The following is a 15,675-nucleotide window of genomic DNA, read 5'->3' as shown; positions in this document are numbered from 1 at the left end:
CCACCCGGTGACGCCGGGGGAGTTTGCGGAAGCGCCAACCGCGTTGGGGCCTTGGGCGGATCCCGTGATTGGAGCCGGCCCCGCCCCCGGGTCCTCTTCCCCCATTGTGTGAGCGGCTCAGGCCCAGGCCCCGCCCACTGCCACCTCCCTCCGGAGGCCCAACCCCTCCCCTTTTTTTCACCCCCCCACCCTTGGCTCATTTCCGGCCGCCGCTGCTACCGCTAGCCTGTAAGGAGGATTCGGCAGAGGGAAGAAACAACAGCCGCCATCTTGTTTGTGTGCTAGGCTGGGGGGGAGAGAGGGCGAGAGGGAGCGGGCGAGAGTGGGCAAGCGGGGCGCCGGGCTGAGTGCGAACTGCGGGAGCGAGAGTTCGGAGGGGAGCCGGGCCGGAGAGAGGCGGCAGGGGCCGAGACAGTGGCAGGGGGCCCGGGGCGCACGGGTTGAGGCGACCCCCAGCCCCCTCCCGCCTGCACACACCCCCATCGCGGCCCGGGAGCCGGGCCGGCGTCGACGCCTAGGGGGGACCATTACATAACCCCGCGCCCCGCGGCGCCTTCGCCCGCCGCCGAGGGCGGCCCCGAGCGGAGCCCCGGGGGGCGGGCGCTCCCGGCATCTGGCCGCCGGGGGTGGGGGCCGTAGCGGCGGCCGTATTTATTTATTTTCCGCGGGAGGGAGAGCGAAGGAGGAGAGCGCGGCGCGAGAGGAAGCCGCCTGCGCCGCCCGCCAGAGCGGGGCCTCCTCGGTGGCCTCGGCGTCGGCGCGGGCTGGCGGCGCTGCTCGGCCCGGCCCCCTCGGCCCTCTGCGCCGGCGAGCTCCGCGCCCGGCGTCCTCGCCGCGCCTCCGCCGCCCGCCGCGCGATGTGAGGCGGCGGCACCAGCCTGGCTCTCGGCTCGGGCGAGCTCTCTGCGGCCATTAGGGGCCGGTGCGGCGGCGGCGCGGAGCGCGGCGGCAAGAGGAGGGTTCGGAGGGTGGGGGCTCAGGTCCGGGAGGGGGCACCGGGAGGAGGTGAGTGTCTCTCGTCGCCTCCTCCTCTCCCCCCTTTTCGCCCCCGCCTCCTTGTGGCGATGAGAAGGAGGAGGACAGCGCCGAGGAGGAAGAAGCTGATGGCGGCGGCGGAGCTCCGAGAGACCTCGGCTGGGCAGGGGCCGGCCGTGGCGGGCCGGGGACTGCGCCTCTAGAGCCGCGAGTTCTCGGGGATTCGCCGCAGCGGACGCGCTCGGCGTATTTGTGTGCCTGTGCCCTTCTCCGGACCTGGGCTCAGGCCCGGCCCCTCGCACTTGCCCCTACCTTTTCTATCGAGCCCGCATCCCTCTTCAGCCACCGCGATCCGGCGAAGAGAAAAAGGAACTTCCCCCACCCCCTTCGGGGGCCGGCGGAGCCCCCCAAGCCCACCCCAGGGATCCGGGCGGGGACCCAGGCCTGAAGAAGAGATTTCCCGGGGATTCTCCTTTTCCTCGCCCGTATCTCCGAAAGAATTAAAAATGGCCGAGAATGTGGTGGAACCGGGGCCGCCTTCAGCCAAGCGGCCTAAACTCTCATCTCCGGCCCTCTCGGCGTCCGCCAGCGATGGCACAGGTTAGTCTTGGGAACCCTGGCCTTCCACCTCCTCCTTAATCTTTTCTCCTCGCAGCCTTATTCGTCCATATTTTCTCTCTCTCTTCCTAGTTCTCTGCCTCTTGATTGATTTTAAAGGTGTTTGAATGAGCTGGTCGAAGACGTCCAGTAGCCCAACCATTTTCTTTGCTTCCTAATACATTTATTGCAATACTATGTCATATCGCTATGTGTTCTGGAATTAGAGCTCTTGAGTGGTGCTGCAGAAATGGCCTTTATTGTTGTTCTCATGCGGTTTAATTTTGGAAATGCCAGTGCATTTGAGTGAAAGGGCCTTTTTTGCAATTTTACTTTTTCTGTTGTTGATAAATGAGGAATCGTGAATCCTTTCTTCCTGATCGCACTTGTCCCGTTTCCTCTGCTTTCTACTCTTCAAGAATTTCTCTTTACATAAGATTTTCTGTTGAGGATGAGGGTGTAAAAAAAATCTTGGTTTTATTTATTTGTGTGTGTGTGATCCAGGATTTCAGGTTTGACGTGAAGTTAAACGTCAAACCCGAAATTTGGTATGAATTATTTTACCTACCATTCCCAGCTTTTTTGCCCCCCCCCCCATTTGCTTTAAAAATCAATATGGAGCGTTGTTCATTTTGCATCTCATTTCTTTGGTGCCAGACCAAAACGTCTGAAACTCTGGGGTTTTTAGGTTGGGAGAGAGCAGAGGCATTTTCTTTGCAGTTTGCAGTTACTTTCTCTTTGGGGAGGGCTGGATGGGGGGGGCTAACTGATTTTATGGAGTTATGTACTTGGAAATCAAGATTAAAAGTTGAAAGAGTCCCAATCATGAACTGCAAACATGAACTGATAATACAAGAATTTTAAATGTGCAGTAGGTTTTGTATTTGTGTGTTTTGTCTTTTTTACACTTTAAACATATGTGGAGATCCAGATTTCAGTTTAAAAAAGCTGTTCAAATTTTTTACTTCACTCATTTGTGGACTAGCCCTTTTATTAAGAGAAATTCAGGGAGACGTCTTTCCATCATTCCCTTCTTACAGTTAGTTTGATGCTATCCTGATGGCCACCGACCTTCTCTTTTGCTGTCTTAGTTGTTTGAGGTGCCAGGGTAATGAAGACGAAGAATGGCTGGCCATCTGACAGTCTACAAGATGTTCCCCCTTACTACGGAGCATCTCTTTAACTCCCTGAGAAAACAGGCTCAACGTCATTCCTCCATCTGCCAGTGAGAGTGCATAATGGAGTTAAATGTACTCTTGGAGTTTGTAGAGAACTTCTAAAGAAGAATGGTTCTAAGTAGGCTTCGTTTCTGTGGGTGAAAAACGTAAGGATATGGCAAATGCTTTGGATTCTTTGCTTTTATAAGAAAGATGTATCGTGAGTTTAAGGTAACCTGCAAAGATTGAGGATTTTTGCGGAGTTCCTCTGCTTCAGGCTTGTAACGTTGGCAGTACATGAACTTTGATCTGTCCTCATTCCTTGAAGTTTCTGTAGTCTTCAGGGATTTTTTTTTTTAAACCTGTGTTTTTTCCTCAGAATTCATACACATATGGAGTATTGTATTCCTTTGTACTTACTAAAATGTCACTTGGTAGGACTTTTAGATCACCTTTAGACACATTTTTCACCTGTAGATTTTTGTTTTCTTTAGTTTTTGTGTATTGTGGAGGTTTTTGCTCTTTAGTTCTTGTGTAATATGGTAATGGATTTTACCTTTGAGTTAGCCAGTGACTGGGAATATTGTAGAGAAAACTTTTTACTTGTACTGTTTTGATGACTCCTGATTTGAGCAGTTTAGTCTTAGAGTAATGCAAGGTCTGAAAGGGAGGCTGTGCTCTCTTGTTCAAATATCTCTGTTCAGGTGCACTGCTACAGTCTCCATATTTGATCTGTGTATTTGGTAACTTTAACTCATTTTGATAGTGTCGCACCTGACTAATGCACAGAAACTGTTTTGCTACTTGAAACATCTTTGAATAATTGTAAGAGTGCTAAATGTATCAAGTGGGTTTTTATAATAAAAAACCCTCAGCACTGAGATTAATTCAGTCTTAGTCCTAAGAGTTTATCTTTCTCTAAATTTTGTAGTGTAGGTTGATTTTTGTGCACCCCCCCCCCTTAAGATTCTACTCCAGGAATTCTTTGGTATCCAATTTTTAATCCTAACCAGTTTGGATTTTTTGATGGGGGAAGGGGAGAAATGAGTATTAAGAATATACTGTCCCCCTGTGAACTTCAAGTTGGACACCATTACATTTTGATTTTTATTTGCATCCAGCACTGTGTAATATAAGTTTGCAGTCAACTTTTAACAGAGACACTTCACTTTTTAAAACATTACATTTTAAACTTGTAATTTCTACATTTTTACTTCTGAGTTGCTGCGTATTTTATAAATGTGAATGTAAATTATTCCTTCGTACTTGATGACTAATTTTATTTAGAACTGTTCAAAATTATCCCAAAATTCTAGATTCCAGAAACTTTTTTTAGATGATTGAGGCTTGCAGTTTTAGTAGTGTAAGTGTACCTGCCAAGAGTGTTTGCATGTGCCAGTTTTATAGGAAAGAAAATTGGAACCCAGTTGGGTTGACATGCTAAACTGAAGTGTCACAAAACAAATTAGTGCTTAAATCCCAAAATTTGATTTTCTAAGGTTATCCACTGATGAAGAATAAAAATGACTTATTTTAATTTTCAAAGATTCTTCTAAAAAATTTCTAGATTGATTAAAATAATTTGAATTACATTTAAGTTTTACATGTTAGAATGGGGAGAAAGACTTACCACTTTTGCTTTTTTATGTTCCTGTTTCAATCTTTGCACTTGATCCATTGAAAATATTATTTAACTTGGCATGGTTAGATCAAAACTATTTGAGAAATGACTTTCTGTCCTACCACCTCCACTACCACCCCGTCATAAAAGCCATTTGCAAAAATTTTTTGGTAAAATTATTGACCAGAATAGTTAATACATTGTCCTTCAAATATTTCTTGAACCTGTTTCTGATAATAACCTGAGTGATGGAATGATGAGGATGATATGTTGCCTTCATTGCTCACAGGACATGTTCTGTCACTGCTTTGTAAACACTTGATGCTGTAGGGCTGCAAGAACAGACTCTGGAAAGAGGTGTGACAGCATTAGGATCTGGCATATTTAGTAGGGTAAAAGATTCTTCTGGTCTTGGTATGGTTTTGTGGCCCTGCTGTGTACCCATGTGTCAAAATTGGCTTGGATTTTATGCCCGTTTTCATTTTGAAGGCACAGGGCAGATATATCTGCATTTTGACCACTAGATTAGTGTACACAATAGATTTTTTGTGACAAGAATTTTTTTTTTAACGTCTTTATTGGAGTATAATTGCTTTACAATGTTGTGTTAGTTTCTGCTGTATAAGAGAGTGAATCAGCTATATGTATACATATATCCCCATATCTCCTCCCTCTTTCGTCTCCCTCCCACCCTCCCTATCCCACCCCTCTAGGTGGTCACAGAGCACTGAGCTGATCTCCCTGTGCTATGCAGCTGCTTCCCACTAGCTATCTGTTTTACACTTGGTAGTGTATATATGTCAGTGCTACTCTCTCACTGCTTCCCAACTTACCCTTCCCCCTCCCTGTGTCCTCAAGTCCATTCTCTACATCTGCATTTTTATTCCTGTCCTGCTCCTAGGTTCGTCAGAACCTTTTTTTTTAGATGCCATGTATATGTGTTAGCATACAGTATTTTTTCTCTTTCTGACTTACTTGACTCTGTATGACAGACTATAGGTCCATCCACCTCACTACAAATAACTCAATTTCATTTCTTTTTATGGCTGAGTGATATTCCATTGGCAAGGATTTTTTAAATGTCAGTTTTACTTTCTCAGAACACCATTGTGTCTCAGTGGTTTGTCATCTAACTAGAATATTTTTATTGGAGATCATTTCTTTGTTAGCTCTTAAACCTGTGATACTGTGTTTTAATTTTATTTTTCGGGCATCAGCGTTTACATGAGAGTTCTGCTTCTGAAGTTTTTGAGTTACCGCTCTTTGGTCCAGCGAGGTATTGCCGACCTCTCTGTTAAATTGCAAAACATTTTACTAAGTGTCTTGAACTCTGTCAATTGCTTACTCTCAAGGCTTTGTAAGTTCATTTATAGGGCTTCAAGAAAGCTATCTGTGGTTGATAGTGAGTTAAGGTGACTTGTTATGTTGTAAATCTTGTATGTGTTACAACAAGGGTTCCCTTTTTCAGCTGGAGTTCATATTCTGTTACAGAGGTAAGAAATGTATTCGCATGTCCAGTGATTGGATGATGGGGAGGGAGGAAAAGGTTTCTGCCTTGGTTGCTTTTTGGCATTGTTTTCTCTGTTTTACTTTGCTTTCTCTCTTTTCCTTAGTCTATTCTATAAAGTGGTGGGGGGGGATTAAAACAAGAAGTTGAAAATTAGTGCCTAGTGGTGTTTGTAAGGACATTAAGTGGTAAATAGGAAAGAAAAAAAGAGTAGGAAGAATGTTGCAGATACAAGTTGGAGTGTAAAATGCTTCTTCCTGGTATATTTACAAAAACAATTCAAGAGTTATTTTGCCAATTCTTACACCCAACAATTAATGGAAAAATAAGACAACTTGTTTTGTGTGTTTTTGAAATTTTAGGGTTCCTCTTTAGAGAATTTCTGAAGTTGAATTTTTTTTAGTGTGGCAAGCATTAGAGAAATTAATGGGCAAGTTGAAACTTAAATTATGCCACGTGTAAAATATTTAAAACATTGGCTTTTGCAGATGATTATTTTTCGTGAAATGGATGGTAATTTTCTTCTGAAATTTTAATGGTAAAATATTTTATTGCTCAGGTCTCAAAAAATGTTTAAGAGAATAAACATTGAGGTTTTAAGCCTCTTCTGAACAATTTGGATATCGTTTGTTTTTAGATGTAGATCTTTTTTTTTTTTAAGATTATTTTGATGTGGACCATTTTTATTTTTTAATTTTATTTATTTATTTTTGGCTGCGTTGTATCTCTGTTGTTGCACGCAGGCTTTCTCTAGTTGCGGCGAGTGGGGGCTGCTCTTCATGGCGGTGCGTGGGCTTCTCATTGCGGTGGCTTCTCTTGTCACAGAGCACGGGCTCTAGGCGCACAGGCTTCAGTAGTTGTGGCGCACAGGCTTAGTTGCTCTGTGGCATGTGGGATCTTCCCGGACCAGGAATTGAACCCTTGTCCCCTGCATTGGCAGGCAGATTCTTATCCACTGCACCACCAGGGAAGCCCGTGGACCATTTTTAAAGTCTTTATTGAATTTGTTACAGCATTGCTTCTGTTTTATGTTTTGGCTCTTTGGCCGCGAGGCATGTGGGATCCTAACTCCCTGACCAGGGATCAAAACCGCACCCACTGCATTGGAAGGCGAAGCCTCAACCACTGGACCGCTAGGGAAGTCCCTAGATGTAGATCTTTTTAAATAAATGCCCCAAAAGGCAATTAGGAGTAATTTAGTTGAGAGAGAGTATAAAATTTAAACTACTGGAAAAAAGTGAGTGGTGAGAGAATTTGTTTTGGAGTCAGACTAGTAGAGTTAAAATCCCAGACCTGCCTTTATTACCTGTGAACCTTGGGCCAGTTACTTAATCTCTCTGTCTCAGCTTCCTCACCTGTAGTACCCACCTTGTAGGATTGTGGTAAGGAATAGTAAATGAGAATTCTCTTTGTCAAATATTTAGGATAGTGCTTGCTGCAGCATAGTATGTTTTCATTAAGTGTTAACTGTTTTTAACTTTACTGCTAAATATATCCCAAAAAAGCAGTGCTAGATTTTTTAATGGGTATACAGATAGATTGGGTAAAGAGAAAACCAAGTGTGTGAAGTTGAGAGTGGTCTTAAAAGTAAGGCTTACAGAGCCTTACTTTTAAGGTGCAGAGTTAGCATATCCATCATCTACTCAAAGATTAAGTTTTTTGAGAGTATAAGAATATGGCAGCAGAGGTTAAAATAAAAGTATATATATTGTCACATAGGGGAGTCTTGTATATGTAGTTGAAATGAACATAAATATTTAAGGCATAATGAGAAGTAAGAAAGCAGAATGTTCTTATTGGAAATGCTCAAGATAAGAATGGCTTTTTTCTAAAGAATCAGGTGGTTGAGCATTATTTTTTATTTGTTTATCTGGGTCTTTTTTTTTAAATCATTTTATTTTTGGCTGTGTTGGGTCTTCGTTGCTGTGCGCGGGCTTTCTCTAGTTGTGGTGAGTGCGGGCTACTCTTCGTTGTGGTGTGCAGGCTTTTCATTGCAGTGGCTTCTCTTGTTGCAGAGCTCGGGCTCTAGGCACGCGGGCTTCAGTAGTTGTGGCATGCGGGCTCAGTAGTTGTGGGTTGCGGGCTCTAGAGTGCAGGCTCAGCCCAGGCTTAGTTGCTCCGCAGCATGTGGGATCTTCCCGGACCAGGGCTTGAACCCGTGTCCTCTGCATTGGCAGGCGGATTCTTAACCACTGTGCCACCAGGGAAGTGCATTATCTGGGTCTTAAAAGAAGACTTTCTTAAAGAAGGAGGAAGAAAAGTAAAAGGGGCAATGCAGAGCTTTTCAATATTTTTTGACCACACCCAAGTAAGAACTATATTTTACATGGAGAACCAGAGACCCTGTCTCAGCAAGTGAGCAAACAATATTTATCCTACCTAGCCTTACTACTTATAATATACTCTGATATTTTCTATTGCATTTCATTTTTTTAAAAGTGGTGGTTGTGACTCACTATATTGATTTCATGACCCACTATGGCTTGTGACTCACAATTTGAAAAATACTAGTTTAAAAGAGTTGACAAGCTGTCGGTTGTCCTGTATTGGACCAACATCCTGTATTGGACCAACGTTTTCTGTATGCCCGGCATTTCATCTCAAAACAGGGAATACTCTGGTGATCCAGAAAGACATGGGCCCTTCTTTCCTGGGGTTTGTAGATAAGGGGAAAGAACGACGTTCAAGTCTGATGTGACCAGTGTTGTATATGTACAGTGTACAGTGTTGTATTTTGCACAGTGTACAGTGGGAGAAACGGGTACCTAACCTGTAGCTACTGTTGCTCTGGTGGCTTTTTTTGAGGAAATTGGTGTCTGATCTTGGGATTTGAAGGATATAGGGTTTCTAAGAGTGAGCCCAGGTTGAAAACAAGAGATGGTCTGTCATGGAATCTGTAAATTTCATCTGGCTGGGGGATAGCAAGAAATATAATTGTAGAGGTGAGCAAGGGGCCAATCTTGCAGGACTTATTGGAGTTACTGCTTATTGGAGTTTAGATTTTTTTAGCTCTTTTAAATGGATGGACAGAATTGTACCTTAAATGACTGACTAAAGCGAGGAATGATTTGGAAAGGAACAGGGGAAAATAGGCAGGGAGACCAGTGAGATGACTGTTTCAGAATTCCAGCTGTGATGAGGGTGGCCTGGATTAGTACATGGAAAGAAGTGAAAAGGTTTGAGAGAACATGGGTGGTCAGCAGAACTTGGTGATTAATTAGTGTCAGGATATTGCCGTAGAGGAGTCAAGGGTAATTCCCAAGTTTCAAGCTTGGGTAGCAGGATTGGTGAGGATGTCATTTATTCAATACTTAGAGAAGTGTTTGTGTATGGATATGGATGAGGGGAGGGGTTGTGATGAGTTAAATTTGCATATTTTGAAGTTGTGTGATTCTCCTGAATTGGGTAGTCACTATTTTCATTTGGAGCACCTTTCATTCAAGCCAAGAAACATTGACTACCCACCAAGTTTTAGATATTTGGAATGTAAAGATGAATCAAGGTGCAGCTTCTGCTCTCAAAGCCTTTAGGATCTGGTGGAGTTGGTAGTACACATATCCACACAGTTTTCCCATAAGTTATACTCTGATAAGTTTTAAATGTTTTAGATAAAGGCAGAGGATAGGGATTATTTCTGACAGAATGGGTTTGGAGTATTGGGGGGAAACTTCATATAGAAAATGTATATTTGAATGGGGGTAGGAGAGCATGACCTACCTTTTCTTAGAAGTTGGGAATTAACCTGGTGGTCCAGTGGTTAGAACTTTCACTATCGAGGGCCCGGGTTCAATCCCTCCTTGGGAACTAAGATCCCGCAAGCTATGCGGTGCGGCCAAAAAAAAAAAAAAAAAAAGGGAAAGTTGGAGTGGTATTTCAGGTGGAACAAATACAAGTGGTTTTTATGTGACTGGAACAGACTATACGGTGGAATGTTTTCATGGGAGACAGATGGAAAAGGATGTGAGGGTCCTAATATGGAAAGACGGAAATATGCTAAGGAATTTGACAGTCATCTCACCATCTGGATAAAAATTTTATGAGAAGAGTGACATGGTCAGGGAAAGAGTAATGCTAGTGACACTGCAGAGGATCAGTAGCAGGGAGGGAACCTAATGGCAGGAAGACCTAGGGTTTGTCATTTATCTCTTGAAATGCACTTATCATTTGTCTTTGAAGTTTTTGGTAAATTGTAGTTAACAAAGTGAATTGTTTATTTTCTTAAGATCCAAGTTTTGTTTACCAGTTGTCATACATGTAGAAAATGTAGCAGATTTTTTTTAAAAGTCACGCTCCCCTTTCTCTTTACAGATAGACAATTTCTAGGAGACTTTTTTTTTTTTAAGAGATAGTACGATAGTTTCACCATCTAGGATCCCCTGTAGGCATTCCCTTGGAGCAAACCCCAATTAGGCAAACAAATCCAACCCTCACTGCAAAGCTTCTCTCAAAATGTTACTATACTCGGGCTTCGCTGGTGGCGCAGTGGATAAGAATCCGCCTGCCAATGCAGGAGACACGGGTTCGAGCCTGGCCCGGGAAGATCCCACATGCCGCGGAGCAACTAAGCCGGTGCGCCACAACTTCTGAGCCTGCTCTCTAGAGCCCACGAGTCACAACTGCTGAAGCCCACGCGCCTAGAGCCTGTGTTATGCAACAAAGAGAAGCCACTGCAGTCAGAAGCCCGCGCACCGCAACGAAGAGTAGCACCCACTGCCGCAACTAGAGAAAGCCCGCGTGCAGCAACGAAGACCCAGCACAACCAAAAATCAACCAATTAATTAATTAATTAATTAATTAATTTTAAAAATGCGTATTTTGAAAATTAACTTGTACTTTTGCCCTTTGGCTCTGTTAGCTTTCACAGTTCACCAGCTGCCAACATGCATAGCTATGTGATCCTGTGAAACTTAATATTGATTATCATCTTCGATCAAATTTGTATATAACCCACAGGTTGTTACCAGTTGTTGTTTTTTGGTTTTGTTTTTTTTGGCTGCATTGGGTCTTCGTTGCTGCACGCAGGCTTTTCTCTAGTTGCGGTGAGCGGGGGCTACTCTTCGTTGCAGTGCGCGGGCTTCTCATTGCGGTGGCTTCTCTTGTAGCGGAGCACGGGCTCTAGGTGCACGGGCTTCAGTAGCTGTGGCTCGTGGGCTCTAGAGTGCAGGCTCAGTAGTTGTGGCACATGGGCTTTGTTGCTCCGTGGCATGTGGGATCTTCCTGGACCAGGGCTCAAACCCATGTCCCTTGCATTGGCAGGTGGATTCTTAACCACTGTGCCACCAGGGAAGCCCTCGTTACGTTTTCTTAGTGTCCTTCAAATTCAGTATTGTAGTTTTAAGTGTTTATGTACCTTTCCTTCCTTGATAGGTGGGTTTTTTATGTTTAGGTTAATTCTGCTTCATCTACAGAGTATTAAATACCATTTCTGAAATAAAGTACTGGATGAAAGTTAGGATGGTTATTTTCACCTGATAAATTCATGAAATTTACAAAATCGCCTCATTTTAAAGGCCACGGTGTTTTAAAACATCATACTTTGTTAAGCACCCAAAACAGCTGAGTTAGTGTAATAGTAGAAGTGCCCTAAACCAATAAGGAGAGATCTTTGTGAGATTGATAGTTTTCATGTCTAGCCAAACTGTTTTCAGAATTATTAAAGTTCTGTAGATTTGACTTTCATCTCTAATCCTTATTTTTTTAAATCTCAGATCTCTGCCCACCTCATCACTCACCTGGCTCCCTGTCCTTTGAATTCCTTCAATTGCTGTGGCTCAGCTTGAGTTGTTCACCTGTCCTCCTTTTCTCCACTCTTCACTTGTCTAGTTCCTACTCGTCCTCTGGTCTCACCACTGGGATGAAAGAAAGGTTTTGAGATCCGTAATGTTCATTTTTTAAAAAGCATTTTTAATGCCACAGAGAAAACTAACTGAAAGGAGGAGAGTTGATGGATGAATTCTGTCTTTTAAGTGGATACTTGAGAATTGACTAGTTTTAGAATAATTCGTATGGGTATTTTGCTTAATGTACACAGTTTAAAACCCAACTGAGTTTTTATTTGAATTCAGCTTACCTGAAGTACAAAAATAAGCCTGTTTATTCAGCAAATAATGTTTGAACCTTCTGAATGGGAAAAAAATTTGTAACTGGAAGAGGTACTGTTATGCAGTAGAATTAGATTTTGAGCCAAAATTATTTCAGTTTTGCATCCTAGTTTGTAACTTTTAAAAATCTTTTGTTTATACTCAGTGCAGTATTTGGGATTATATTGTTAGTAATCCTAATTTTGAAGGTTATACTTCACTTATACATTTCATGGTGGGAAATATTTGTCTAATTTCTCGTGTATCGTGGAATTGTCTTGATCTTTTGATTTTTTTGGAAAGGCTAAATGAGTTGAGTATTTATTTTACAAGAGATGATATAGCTAAATCTGCTGTGAGGACCACAGAACTAAGAAGACACCAAGGGTGACCTACAGAATCAGTATGTAATAATGAAAGGATGTTTTGACTCAATACTAGTTTCCCACATGCTCAATCCAAATTCGTTTTTGTTTAAATTATCACATTTCTAATACACAGTTCATTGGCTAAACCTAATGTATTATGCTAGACTTTCCAAATCAGATTTAATTCTGTCCTGTCAGTCACATTTTGTGTCACGGTGTTTGGACTGAACGTACACTCAGATGAAGAAACTTTCTTTTTTTTTTTTCTTCTTTGGCCGCTCAGCACGGCACGCAGGATCTTAGTTTCCTGACCAGGGATCAAACCTGCACCCCCCTGCAGTAGGAGCAGTCTTAGCCACTGGACTGCCAGGGAAGTCCCAAAGAAACATTTTACTCAAAGTCATTTTGTATTTGAGCATCTGGGAACCATATATGGGAATTTGTCAATAAACTATTTGGTAGAAGTAGCCTGCCGATGATGTTAATTAGTTGATATTTTAGAAAGTAAGCAGGAAATGTCTTACTGGAGATAGTGTGAGTTTGTTCATTTCAAGTTGTTTGTGATACTGTCTTGAAATGTTTGTCATAGGACAGTTGAAAGGTAATGGGATAAATTTCAGATTTGTAAATGTCTAATCAAAAAGAAAGGGGGGGTCAGCAAATCAAATATGTAAGAACTCACCTTAATATCTAGAAGAAGTACTCGCTGTCATTTACTTTCTACTTCCTACTTCTCAGTCCATTGCAGTCTGGCTTTTGTTGTTACGTAGATTACTAAATATCTCCTATTATCTATATTTAGTGAATTTTCTGTCGAGCATGGAACACCACTAACATTTCCTTCTTGGAAACTGATTTCCGGGATTTCTGGTGGATGGGCTGGGGAATGTTGAATTTTAGCATCCTTTGCAGGTTAAGATCATGTCCCTTAAATACTGGCATTTCCAGTGGTCCCCTTAACGTCTGATGGTGACTTAAGCTCCACATTTCTCTCTCACATTGCCATGTATTCCTCTGATTGCCCATATGGATAACTGTACTCTTAGGTTATCCAAGCCAGAAGCTTAGGAGTCATTCTTTTTTTCTCTCCTTAACTCCCTAACTATAGTCAGAGAGTCTTTTGATTGGCCTCTTTGATGCCCCTTTAGCAGCAGCCTCCTCACCAGTCTCCCTGACTCTAGACTTGTCTGTCCAATTTATTCTTCATCTTGTTTGTTTCAGTGGACTCTAATAAATGCAGATTTGTTCATATCATATTTCTGCTTAAAATTCTTTAGTACATCAATTTTCTCTCTACAGTAAAAATCCCAAGCTATTATGTGTAGGACCCTCTAAGTTGCTTCTTTTATTTGTTGAACATGTAAATTTTATTCAACTGATCTGAACTAATCCCTATGAAGAGCAAGTTGAGATGGGGGCCTGAGAAGGGGATTTATTTGAACCTTTATTTTTTCCCCTTTCCTTGAACAAAAAGGAAGAACCTGAGGAGCTTAGTAAGAGGGGTGGATTGAGGCTGGTCAGTACTAAAACCCACTGTTCAGTAGGATTTGTTTAAATTATGGCCTTTAAATTTCTAATTATTTTTCCCTTGCATCTTCATACATATTGCTTTTAATTTGAGACTTGCTTTTCTCCTAGTTTTAGACCATTGGGTTTTATTTGCTATTTATGACAAACTGGTTAAATACATAGTCTCTTATTTTTAGTAGCCTTTTTCCAATATGCTGCTCGTGAGCTTGCGGCCAGGTTTTTTTCTGGGAAGCCCCTTGCAGAAGGACCTAATGGGGAAAGATTGGAAATTTGATGGCTAAAATAAAATCCACATATTAGGTTTTTGAGCTTTAGTACTCTTAATCCTACCAGTATAGAATTGATTATTTACAGTTCGAGTAGTTTTTCTTAGTCTGGAAATACTTAAATTTTGTTTAAAAAATTGTTTTCTCAGTTTAAAAATGTTTAGAAAAGTTAGAGTTCTCATAATGTTGAATAATCTAAAACAGCTGCTAAAGATGAAGTCTGTTTGCTTACTTACATAGAAAGAATATTCGACTGGGATCCAGGGACTTTATAATAGAGTCCATATTCAATAACAAAATAGTACAGTCTTAGGGAAGCCAGTGATGCATCAGTTACTGCATCTATAATATGAGAGAATCAGTAATTTTCAAACTTGGGCCCTCCCTGGGAGGGGCAGTGTTCTAAGAGGCCTGAGGAATATCCATCTTCATTCTCCCAATTCCTCCTCACCCAGTATGGTTCTGCTTTTTATTCTGTCTGTGTTTCCAAATAAACACTACTAGATGATCCTAAAGGATCCTTTGCTCTGTCCCACCTGGTGTGTATAACTTTTAAAAAGGGGGTTAATAAATTTACACATTTTTTATAGACGCATAATTTATATGCTTTAGAATCTATTAAAATATTTAAGACCCATCTCATTTGTTCTTAAAACAACTCTATGAAGGAGGTAGAATAAGTTTTACTGCCTTTTGATAGAAGAAGTAACATGAGCTCACAGTTGGAAAGTAACTGGTAAATGAAGTCAGCTTGTAGAATTGGGTTTAAATCCAGGTACTTGGACCCTTTGAGCTGTGCCAGGTTAGATACCAGTGATGGCTGATGGCATTTAGGAATCATAAATGTCCAGAACTTTGAGGCACAATCAAAACAGCTTAGGAGTAATAATGACAGTCAGTGATATCAAATGAAATAATAAGGTCTGCTTAATCATGGGTCAAAGTATATATGACTTTTTTACATAATCTTCCAAATCTAATTAATATAGTCATTGAAAATTACAAGTTTTAAGGAAAGGTTAAGAGAACTTTTATAAACCACCAATCAGATATAAATAATTATAATATGCAATTGCAGAATTGCTGGAAATGTTTATTATCAAATTTACTCCTTGAGCATGTGCTAGGTGCTATGGGAAATGTAAATATCTGTTAAATGAGACCCTTATCTTTCAAATACTTATGATTTGGTAAAGAAGTAAGATGCACACAAATACTTAGCTATAACAAAAGATAGAAGATATAAAGTGCATAGTTGAGGTTGTAGCAAAGTGAGCCATCTTAGGAAATAGTATTTGAATCTGTCTTTGAGTTGAAACCTGAGTGGATCTTTTGTAGTGGACACTACAATTAAGTCTGTTGAAAATACAGAATTGCCATTAAAAAACAACCCTATAACCTTTATTGTCAAGGTCTACCAATGCCAGCCTTCCTGTCTGCTTCATAATGGAGCCTAACTTTGTAATGAGATGTTAAATGTTTTGCATAATAAACATGAAACAGCAACCAAGTGCAGCAGATTTGGCTGTAGTACAGGTTAAATTAAAGTCCTCAAGACTAGGGCCTGGAGTAAG

General features: G+C 41.7%; 1 protein-coding gene across 1 annotated transcript in view; it reads left to right on the top strand.

Annotated features, from left to right (window-relative positions):
- The first annotated feature begins 268 nt into the window (after nt 1-268).
- EP300 (E1A binding protein p300) overlaps nt 269-15,675 on the top strand; it is a 73,342-nt gene continuing 57,935 nt past the window's right edge. Inside the window, 1 exon segment of the mRNA XM_061206504.1 lies at nt 269-1,575. Within this exon segment, the coding sequence (XP_061062487.1) occupies nt 1,482-1,575 (94 nt within the window). The 5' untranslated portion in view covers nt 269-1,481.

The sequence above is a fragment of the Eubalaena glacialis genome, chromosome 11 (assembly GCF_028564815.1).
Source record: "Eubalaena glacialis isolate mEubGla1 chromosome 11, mEubGla1.1.hap2.+ XY, whole genome shotgun sequence".
Lineage (NCBI taxonomy): Eukaryota > Metazoa > Chordata > Mammalia > Artiodactyla > Balaenidae > Eubalaena > Eubalaena glacialis.
This window is presented reverse-complemented; position numbering and strand designations above follow the sequence as displayed.